The following is an 11,295-nucleotide window of genomic DNA, read 5'->3' on the forward strand; positions in this document are numbered from 1 at the left end:
GCAGGAAGGTTCTCCTGCAGCAGGCTGATCAAATGAAGATCCTACATCTGTAGGTCAACACTGTTGGATTTGGGATTTGGACACTCATCTATACAATTTGCATTGCAGTGAGCAAGAAGTCTGTGGCAGCGGTTTTTCAAGTCAAAGGTGTCCACCCCTGAACCCAAAACAGTGAGTCAGAAGCCTGAGACTAGCCCCAAACACACCAAGCCCAAGAAACGCTGAACCTTGAAAACAGTACTGTAGTTTTAGAGGTAATGGGAACTCGGCTCCTCGGTATTTGACAAATGAATAAAAGAACAGGGAAGTATCATATGTCTGGGCATTCAACAGTATTTAATAATTTGTCTTTTTTTGTTGTTCTGTAATTTGCATGCTATTTGTTAAGCAATCATGTCCTACAGGGTTACTGTTAAGAATGTGTCAGAATTTGTTCTTAACTGACTTGCCTAGTTAAATAAAGGTTAAATAAAAAATGAAAAATAAAAATGGTGTGAAACATGTTTCCTTAATCATGTTGATACTGTATGGTTCCTTTTTTTAAATGATATTATTATAATTATTATTGATTTATTATGGACCCTATTTACCCTCACACTGTCTAAATGTAGGTGGAGTGTGTCATCAGTGTGGTGTATAAATCATACAATAAAAACACTCATTTCTATACGGACTAACATTTCTTTACAGAGGAAGAAACAAAACAATCATAGAATACGATTTTCACACTTCTTCAATCTGATATGAGGGGTGCATATCAATAGTCGAAAGTGGCGTCCTCTGCTTTCTTCACTTCATCAGCACTGATATGAAAGAACTGGAGAGGCAGAATCAGGTTCCCTGGTACCCACCACACAGCTCTTTAGACCAGCGCAGCCACTTCAGACAATTGAAATGCACCCCGAATTATGATGCTTCCCTTTCTCTCTGTCTACTACATCATCGGCGAGTCTGTCTTCCGCTCCTCTTTGGTTTCTCCTCCTTTTGGGATGGGACTGGCTGGAGCCAGGTTTGGAGCTGGGGCGGGTAAGGCTAAGGGTGAGGGGTCACGGGGCAGGGTTAGAAGGTCCGAGGGGAGGGTGAGGACCAGTGCTGGGCATTCGGTGCGGAGGGTGTGTAGCAGCTGGAGGAGACGGAGGTGGATGGCGGCAGGGGAACCAGAGAGGGAGTCCAGAGATGCCTTCAGAGCCTCGCAGGCTGCCCTCTCTCCCTCTGCTGCAATCACCTACAGAACAGGGAGGAGGGGAGCCTAGGGGTTAGAGTTCAAGGGTCCCAAATTGGCAACGCTTGTCGTTTCGCTTTTGCTGTTTATCCTACCTCCCTTCTGACGTGCGTACATGCCAACGCACGCGCACACACATACGCGTGTGTGCGCAGGCTTGAATGGGTTAAATGCGGAAGACACATTTCAGTTGAATGCATTCAGTTGTACAACTGACTAGGCATCTCCCCTTTCCCACTGTACACATACACGCCAAAAGAACTGATGACATACTTTGATTTGGGCTTGTCTCTTAGCCTCAGCCTCTGCCGCTAGGCTCTGCTGCAGCTCAGCGGGGAGAGAAAGATCCTCTCTGAAATGAGCACAGTGAAAAGCGCACACACACACACACGTCAGCAGGGAAGACACAAGTTGACCATTCCGACATGTACCGTGTTCTTTTAACGTTCGTTTACGACACCACCAGCCAACATGGCAACTCGTTGTTACAAATGCCTGTATGTAATCAGTCATCGATGATAGTCTTACATTTCTGCTCTCTCCACCTTGATCCCCCACTGACAAGCTACTGAATCGATGGCCACCTGTGGATCGATATAAAAGAGCAGAATGATTCATGCTCCAGTGTTGAGAAGACACACCACGTCACCACCCATCCACTCACTAAAATTCCTGGACAATCCATGTGATTTTACACCGCTCAATACCAAATTACACAAATAACCATTGTCAATATCAAATGTCAATATCGCACCTGGGTTCAAATAATATTGGAAATCATTTCAAATACTTCGTCTGTGCTTGATTGAGCTTGCCTGACTTAATGGAACAATTGGATAGTCCACAAACTGTAAACCCTACCCATTTGGCATTCTAGGTTAGAGCAAACACAAATTCAAATAGCATTTGAACCCAGGTCTGGTCAATATACAGACCCATACAAAGACTGTACAGCAGGTTAGGTACCTGGATCTCCTGGGCGATCCTCTTCCTGTCCAGCAGGATGTGGGTGAAGTTGTGGTGGGCAAGAACGTCTCTGTCTGCCACCTGTACCAGGGCCTGCAGCACGGCACTCACACCCGACAAGGCCGTGCTGCACAGAGCCACATTCTCTATACGGTAGTAACACACCGCGCTCAGCTCCGTGCGCACCAGATCCTTTGTCACCACCTGGACACACACACACACACACACACACACACACACACACACACACACACACACACACACACACACACCACACATACACACACACACAGGAAGAAACACACACAACCCAGCAGTAAAAGATTCATGCTCAGAGGAATTTTTTTTGGGGGGGGATATTTAACGTAGATTTCATTTTTTCTGTAGGCTGTCAGAGGAGTTACCGTACCGTGTGAGCTGGGACCTTGAGCATTTTTAGACGGATGTCCACTTTCTGGAAAACATCGAGCAGTGGGAGGTAGAAAAGTAGACCTTGGTCCCGAATGAACATACAGTAGAGAGAGATTGGAGGATATTAGTACATACTGTGTAATGTACATGCACAGTTTGATAAGCACTCGTCGAACGAGTCCTCAAGTAATATAATAACAAGCACAAACCTGGTCCCCTGGGTCTCCCTCGCAGTAGGTGACCCAGTCTGAAGATCACAGCTCTTTCATGCTCCCTCACAACCTGTCAGTCAACGTAGTGACAAGCTGTCAATCAAGACTTTGCCATAACGGAATAACAGACAGAAGACAGCCCACAGTGTCGTTCAATGAAACCTACAAATCACACATTTTCACTCCAAAGTTGATACTATTCTTACCAAGAAATGAGGTGCTGAATCCTTGTAAATGTCGTCATTCACCAGACACTGAGCCTTCATTGTACATTATAGAAATCTACCATTTGGTGAGTGATGTCCAACTCTGAAATATTGCTTGAAAATTTTTTACACAGTCATCATCAAGTTGTTATACTGTGTCACCTGTGGGCGGTAGGTAGCCTAGCGATTAAGAGAGTTGGGCCAGTAACCAAGTTCGAACCGTTCTGCCCTTGATCAAGGCAGTTGACCCCCAACAACAACTGCTCCCTGGGCACCGAAGACGTGGACGTCGATTAAGGCAGCCTCCCGCACCTCTCTGATTCAGAGGGTTTTGGGTTAAATGCTGAAGACAAATTTCAGTTGTGCAACTGACTAGGCATCCCCTTTCGTTCTGTGTTGTCTATGTAATGGAGGTAGAACATCCTTACCTTCACACAGAACCAGATGGAGATGGGAAAGAACAGGATGACCAGGGTTAGAGCCATCACCATGAGTAGCCACTCACAGACTCCAAGACTCCTCGGCTTCACGCCTGGTGATGACAAATACCACGATTCACACTCACAGTAAGCTAATGTCCTTATCAAAGATATCATCATTTAAAATCAAAGACCAGGGCCCATATTCATAAGAGTCTCTTATTCATTATGACTGCGAAGGTAAAACTGATCCTAGACCCGTATTCCTACTCTACGATGCTTTGCGAATAGGGGTCCAAATATTGATGTTTAGAAACATGTCTTACCTTCCTCCTGCCACTCACTCTCTAGTAGCGCCATGAACTCCTCATTCTCCTCTCCCCTCTCTTTCTCTCTCACATTATCCACATCCACAACAGTAGACGTGGACTTGACTGGCCTGTCTATCATTTTATCCGCCTCTCCGTTGGTCTCTGCCTCCTGGGTATCCCTTTTTGGCCCCTCTCTCTTCTCATGTTCCTCAGGGAGCCTCACTGTCTTGGTGCCCTTGTGACGGCGGCCCCTGGAAGTCAGAGACCCAGAAAGTTCTCTCTTGGCCACCCTCCCTGCTCGCGGAGTGCGGCGAGGGGAAGCTGACTCCGGACGTTTCTCCATCCCTCTTGGAATCTCTGTGATGAGAAGAGGCATCCAACCCAAAGCTAGTGGTGGTTTCAACTGCCCTTCTCTTCCTCAGCTGCAATCACCTACGACAAGCCTATGACAAGGGCTGCTAGCTGGCAATACTTGTTGTCTTTTGCTGTTTATCCTTCCTCCCTCCCTGCTAGCACACATGCGCATGCACGCGCACACACGCACACACACACGCACGCACGCACACACACACACACACACACACACACACACACACACACACACACACACACACACACACACACACACACACACACACACACACACACACACACACACAGGGTAGGCATTAAACTTGAAACCCTATTAACATGACATAGATAGGAAAACGGACAACTTTTGGAAAGGCATTGGAAATATAAGTTGACGTTTTTGTCCTGTTGACATCGTAGCCAGTAATGTGAGATGAATATGTGAGGATTGTCATTGGAAATGAGACAACCTTGTAGATCTGTGTGCTTGGGGAGTCACTGTTGGGAATGTGCAGACTCTGATGTTTGTCTCTTTTCCAAAAAGCTGATGTCAGTTTCCCCATATTTCTCTGTACAGGAAAGACACACATCCTCCCAGACACAATTTAATTAGACTGTAAATGAACCATATGACCTACATTTTCCTTGCTGTAGTTATTCTCATAAGGCCTGCAAGAAACAAAGTAGTTCAGTTGATTAGACATTATTAGATTTAATTAGAAGATGACTGAGTAGTCTGCATTTCAGATGTTTTATTATTAATTATTAAATACTATTTATTATTATAGCTAAAGCGTTTAAGGAATCTCACTCCATTTTATGGGTTTGTATTAATTGTGGTATTATAATAATTTAATACATTTTTGTTTCAATTGTTGTAATTGTGTGTAATAACTTTTGATCACTTCCAGTAACTTCCCTGGATCACTGCCCTGGCCAGAAGAGGGTCCATTAAGCAATAAGGCACTAGGGGTTGTGGTATAATTAGAAAAGTAAATATAAAGGTTTCGTCATATCCGTGGTATACGGTCTGATATACCACGGCTTTCAGCCAGTCAGCATTCAGGGCTCGAACCACCCAGTTTCTAATCAATTCACTGACAAGGATACGTATTCTGTCGCCATGCTTGCGCGTGCAGTGGCTGTATTTTACGAGAAAATGTATCTGACTGAAGTGTGTAAAAGCCATTACATTTTTCTTTGTGTTGCGTAGTTTTTGAACAAAACATGTTTTGAGACTAGTAATTGGATGTGAACAAGCCAAATGGATTTTGAAGACGAAATAAATAGGTACCTGAGTAGCTAGCTATCTTTAAAACTGTATGGCTTGTGCAACGATTAGCTTTAGCCTCAGACGAATGTAGCTAGCTCCTGTCAGAGATTTGGATATAATGATGAGAGAGACCTATGTCTCCACACTAACAATGGGATTTGTTGTCCACGGAGCGGAACGGCGGGATATTAAGCCCTCGCCTATTCCTCTCTTTGGATTGGTGGATACATCTAGTTATTTTAATACTTTTTGGAATATTTCATTAGGGTTGTTGACGTCAACCGCCTATATTTAATGGAGAGAGGTGCTATGCTGCTACTATAGTTTCATTGAAATGACCTGGAAACAACGTTGATTCCAACCAGTGTGTGCCCAGTGGGTAATGTTGTTCAGATGCATTATTCCGTTTTTCTCTAAGTCAAATTGCACCTGTTGTAGGCCTAATTAGGTACAATTCGAGCCATATATTTAGATGGCTCTGGGTCCAGGGGTGGACAGTGGGGGTGGATTCTTCGCACCTTTCAAAGTGTCATTGTTGAGAAAATGCATTAGCTACTTTTAAATGGGAGAGACATTCACTTAAATATTCAAACATTCAAGAAACATTCAGAGTATTGCATTCCAACACCCCCACTCCCCACTTATTTACTCTCATACCCTCACCTCTCTCTCCCCCCCTCCACCGCTCTCTGTCTGACAGTTGACAGAATGACCCAGGAGCAGCTGCTCTAGTGCCTAAAGAATGATGTGCGCTCCCTGCTCATCTCAGCCAAGCAGGGCCTGACCCCAGATCAGCTGAGTCAGGACTACGTCAACATGCTGGGCCACCCCGTGCCCCTGAGGACCCTCGGCTTCCGCAAAGTGCTGGACCTGATCCGGGAGATGCCTGACGTGGTGTACATTGACTATCTGGGAGATTGCAACTTGGTGTTGAAGGATAGTAATACTGAGCACTAGTCCCATCTTTGGCTTATGAAGTTATAATGTTTTGGCACATATCTTTCTATTGTTTTCATGTTTATGGAGTTAACATTTTTGGTTCTTCCTTGAGTGTAGTATGCAGTATGAGGAGTCTGAGAAGCTGAGCACAGATATCGTTGTACAACACAGATGTCAATTCCGCTCTGTTCCCTTCTAAACTCAGCAGACCAACCTCTCTCTCTCTTCCCATTCTGCAGTGGTGGCGGACGACACCACCAGAGGCATCGTGGAGTTGGTGGCCAGGCAGCACAACGCCAACAAGGCCCGGGTGTGTTGGTGTGGGCTTCTTCTCCCCATGCTACCAGCAGCACAGGCCCATGGTCCTGCCCTGGCTCGGCCACACTCCCCCGGCACTGCCTGCCCAACTCCGCCGGCTGCTCCTCCCAAGGGGCCGTGGGCCTGTCGGAGCTGGAGACCGCCTTTGCCCTCCGCTATGACTTCCATTTAGGTGCTACCAACTACGGCTTCTACTCCACCGCCGAGATGCTGGCGGAGGCCAACGACCTGGTGGCGGTCACACAGAGCCAGATGGGCTCCCTGCTGTCCCTCAGGGGGGCGGAGGGGGCGCCACTGATGAGTAAGGCCGATGACAGACAAACAGACGAACTCAGGTTGCTTGGTTGGTTGGCAGATTGTAGAATTGAATTGATTGAATTTCTACTCAAGTACACTGCGCATTGCATGTATCCATTCAAAGCATCCTGCAAAACACATACCTGTCAAACGCACCTGTGGCGAGCACTTTGCAAACTACTTCTGAAGTGTTTAGGTTCACAATTTCTTCACGCTATTTTCAGTACAACGTCGAGTGTAGTATTGAATGGTAGAGTTGGAGTAGTCTCTTCATCATAGAAGCATTATAATCAAACTAGTTATCTCTCCCTTGTCATGACAGAAATTATTTTCTGTATTGACCTGTCTGTGTATGAAATTCAGTCCCGGTAGAAAAACCCATCATAGTGTCCAGTACTCAGAATCATGTGGCACCATTCCCCGAGGCTGCAGTCCCTAATGGCCCAGAGAGGCACCAGGGCTCACAGCCAATGGAGCCAATCTGAGCCTGAGCCCAGCCAGAACAGACAACCGTTTCAGAAGCGTGTCATCAAGATGTGTGTGCCGCTGCCTTTACCTCTGTGATGTGTGTTCAACAACATAGAAATCGTTTCCCCCCTTGAGCTTGTTTTTGATTGGGTGCAAAGCCCTCCAATGTAACATTCAGGTCTATAACATCGACAGAACAAACGCTGTAATTTGCGTCTGTGTTTGCGAAGCTTCGGAGAACAAATTATGTCATGATTTTTAGAGATGCGAATCGAATGAACTTCTGAATAGCTGTAGGGAAGAGCGGTAACAAATGCACTGTAGCCCCTCCCTCTTGTCATGTATTGCCTGCTTTGATTGGCCTGTGCCACTGGAGGAGGAGCTTAGGCAGCGTATTCTGGAGAATGGGCTCGCGGGCACGGTCAGTCCATAACTGAAGCCCAAGCTACACTAGGTCAGTCCACTCAGTCTCCAACCTCACCCAAGAGCCAAATCTATCATTCAGAAAGCCAAAGAGTTCCTAACACATGGAGATTCCCCTATAGGTTGTAGCTCAAAACGGCGAGGGAATATCCATTCATGATCTCCCTGCAGAATACAAGGTCATGAAGGATTTACCTTCCATTGTCCCCTGTTTCCTTTTACATACGTAGACAAATAATCACTTTCCCATTTGAATGCCTACATTCTAACGAATGGCTAATAAATCCTAATTCTAATCATTGAGCGTCTTTCAAATTGCAAAGTAGCTCTTCTCTCCGATGTGCCGCAACCGCTGTCCATTTCCCTGTTGCTCTGACCTTTGTTGGCCGACGCCCTCTCGACCCTCGGTTGACCCTCGGGGGTGTTTAGGAAGGAGCTGCCAGTGGTCCAGAGCAGCTTCCGTGGGCGCCCTAAGCGACACACTCTACCCGCGGCCAGTGGCTTGCGACGAGGGCAACCACTGGATGATGGTCATGGACATCCATCATGCCCCTGGGCACCACGCGCCACAACAACCAGGTCTGCTTCACATCTCGGGCTCTAAACACAGATCTAGGATCAGATTACACCACTACCAGCACTTTTGTCCTAACCACAGCCATAGATGTTTAGAATTCAGGACAATCAAATTCTAATTGATTATTAACTAATTGTTATTACTAGAAAGTGGAGATTTTGGTGCACATTAAGATTCAAGAAAACAGGTATTTTGGGTCTTACTATGTCACGACCGATATCTATGAATGTGTCACCCTGCTATCTTTAAGTGGTACTGTATTGTGGCAGCCTGGCAGGCATGGCAGAGCCCGAAGGCCCCAGTGAGGGTGGCGAGGCTCTGAATCCGTCCAGTACAGGCTACGACTTCAGCTGCAGGGTCTCCCTGGGAGAGACGGGTGGGGAGAGGAAAGCGAGACCAACACCGACCTGGAGGAAGACACGGAGCTCCACATTACCATCAACACCTTTCACCAGGTGAGCTAGCTGGACCAGTTTCTAGGTGGTGTTCATTACGCACCAAATGGGTAAAAAACGGACTGAAACAAGGAAGGGACTACCTGGTCCAATCAGAAATGCCTGTTTTTCCGTTTTTTTCCCGTTGCAAAACATTTGGCTGCGGTGTGCCCTAATGAATACAACCAAACTTTTGTGTTGAGACAAAGGGCAGCTAAGTGTGTCTGACCTAGTTCTAAAACTTCAGATAAAATAGTGCTGGGAAAGAATGAAAGCCTACACAATTGCTGCGGTTTTGTGGACAGGAAATGTCGCCCCGTTTATGTATCCCAGCATCTCACAACGGTCCATATGTGTTTATGTATGCGTCATATTACATACGTAATGTAATGTATGGACACACATATTATGTGTGTGGCTGCTCCGCTCACTCAGATGGTGGACATTTACGGCTTGGTGCGGTGTCGGCGCTGGGCGGTGGTGCTATTGCAAGCCCAGAGCCTGAGGACCCTCACGCCCTGGGGCCCCCGGGAGCTGGTGGCTATGCTTGTGGAGCACGTGGAGTCGCTCTCACACTTCTACATCCGCTTTGACGAGAGCCAGGAGCCGCGCGCCCTGGAGAACAGGATGATCAAGATGAGGTGAACCACAACAAACACCGCAACAGCCCTCTGCTAGACTGGAGGGTTAGGGAGAGGAACATGAGGCTTCCCTGCCTCAGTGGGTGGGAGTTGTAGTCATAGACATGTAGTCCAATTGCCTTATTCTGTATGAATTTGCCATAACTGCTCATATGTAGTAGGAGTCCACCATATTGGGCTCAACTATTTCAACTGTTTTCAGACCAGTGCAGATGAAGGACAGGAGAAAAGGGAAGGAAGCTACTGAACGCTATTGAGATCCTGCGGTTTTGGGGATGCTCTCTCGTTTTCTCCCTTCCTCTCTATCCCTCTTTCCCTCACTCTCTTTATCTTTCCCCTCCCTCCCTCCCTCCCTCCCTCCCTCCCTCCCTCCCTCCCTCCCTCCCTCCCTATCCATCCTTCCTTCCCTCCTTCCAGGAGCTACTACACCTGTCTGGAGGTGTCTGAGCGCTACGTGCGACCCTGCCAGGTGTGCTGCGTGGTGCCCCCAGGGCATCTGGTTCTACCACGTTGTCGTCCACCGGGTCCTCAGCCACTCCCAGGCTGAGGTCTTCCACGTGGACATCGGACGCCTCACCACTGTCCGGAGGAGCAGCCTCAAGTTCCTCAAGCAGGGCCTGGCTGGGACCAAATGGTGCCCTATTGCTCTGCTCAAAAGAAGTGCACTATATAGGGAATAGGGTGCCGTTTGGGATGGAACCCCTGTCCACAACCAACCCCTAGGCACTTGTTTTGATCTGAGAAGACCGGACATTCAGTGCACTTAAAAGGGAATAGGGTGTCACTTGTGATGTGGCCAATCTATTCCTTACTCTTGCCCAGACTAATCAACAGCCGTAAAATGTAGTCCTTTTATTTGAAGTGAATGTTTGCATCTCTGGTCTCACCATGTGTTGATGTGTTGCTCTGTGCAAGGTGGTAACAGAAGGATTCTCTCCCTCTCAGGTCATGTTGCTCAGAGCTCCCGGCACAAGCAGTCCCCTCATCGCTGGCAGGAATCAAGCCTTTTGGTGTAAGACCTAATATGCTACCGTTTACACAATGACTGACATGCTACCATGACTGACATTCCCATCCCTGGGCCGTATTCATTCATTCATTCATTCATTCATTCATTCATTCATTCATTCATTCATTCATTCATTCATTCATTCATATAGTGTCTCAGAGTATTAGTCCTGATCTAGGACCAGATCCCCTCCCATTCCATATAATCGAAAAACGAATCCCATTCCAGCACTCCTCCTCTGACTTTGATACATACAGACTGGTCTAAGAACAGTTTTAACCCACCCCCTTTGTGTTCTCTCTCTCCTCCCAGGGCAGCCGGAGCGGACCCTGGTGGTGGAACTGCACAGCTACCACACCGGCTTCCTGCAGCTCTTCCTGTGCGACAGACACACCCAGGAGGATGTGTACATCCACAGCGCCCTGCAGGGCCACGGGCCACGGGCTCAGCTGCGCCCCCAGCCGTCAGCGCAGCAGTCGGTCACACACGCTACACACTACATTCACAGATTACACATGTTAGCGCACACGTGCTAGCACACAAACACACCACACACACACTGTAGTCATACAGACACAAACGTTTCCCATTCAATGATCCAATTCAATCTCTCATAACCTCTTCATCCGATCCCTCCTCTCAGCTGTGTGGCCAGTTCAACCCCGTAAGCTTCTATCTGGGCGAAGGCGTGTTCGACGAGGGGATGGAAATAGAGGACGAAGACCCCACCCTGGAGCCTTGCCCCGACGCCACCACCAGCACCACTCCCCAGCGCGCCATCATCCAACCCCAGCCTAAGAGCTCCCCTTCCCACGCAC

At 47.5% G+C, this 11,295-nt stretch overlaps 1 protein-coding gene across 1 annotated transcript; it reads right to left on the reverse strand.

Annotated features, from left to right (window-relative positions):
• Positions 1-317: 317 nt before the first annotated feature.
• Positions 318-4,206, reverse strand: nphs2 (NPHS2 stomatin family member, podocin). The gene is made up of 8 exons (XM_014215965.3): positions 3,763-4,206; positions 3,446-3,549; positions 2,809-2,881; positions 2,598-2,680; positions 2,189-2,392; positions 1,751-1,806; positions 1,496-1,574; positions 318-1,225 (listed from the first exon to the last, which is right to left on the reverse strand). The coding sequence occupies exons 1-8, from the start codon at positions 4,121-4,123 to the stop codon at positions 935-937; spliced, it is 1,251 nt and encodes a 416-aa protein (XP_014071440.1). The 5' UTR covers positions 4,124-4,206; the 3' UTR covers positions 318-934.
• Between the last annotated feature and the right edge of the window lie 7,089 nt (positions 4,207-11,295).

The sequence above is a fragment of the Salmo salar genome, chromosome 10 (assembly GCF_965601325.2).
Source record: "Salmo salar chromosome 10, fSalSal1, whole genome shotgun sequence".
NCBI classification, from domain to species: Eukaryota; Metazoa; Chordata; class Actinopteri; order Salmoniformes; family Salmonidae; genus Salmo; species Salmo salar.

What these genes read in the sequence shown, in the direction of transcription:
- nphs2 (XM_014215965.3), bottom strand. Translation starts at nt 4,123, where the DNA reads ATGCCTCTTCTCATCACAGAGATTCCAAGAGGGATGGAGAAACGTCCG. An exon ending in AGGGAGACCCAGGGGACCAG is followed by an intron (nt 2,681 to 2,808) that starts GTTTGTGCTTGT and finishes TTCGGGACCAAG; the next exon opens with GTCTACTTTTCTACCTCCCA. An exon ending in AAGGTGGAGAGAGCAGAAAT is followed by an intron (nt 1,575 to 1,750) that starts GTAAGACTATCA and finishes TGCTCATTTCAG; the next exon opens with AGAGGATCTTTCTCTCCCCG.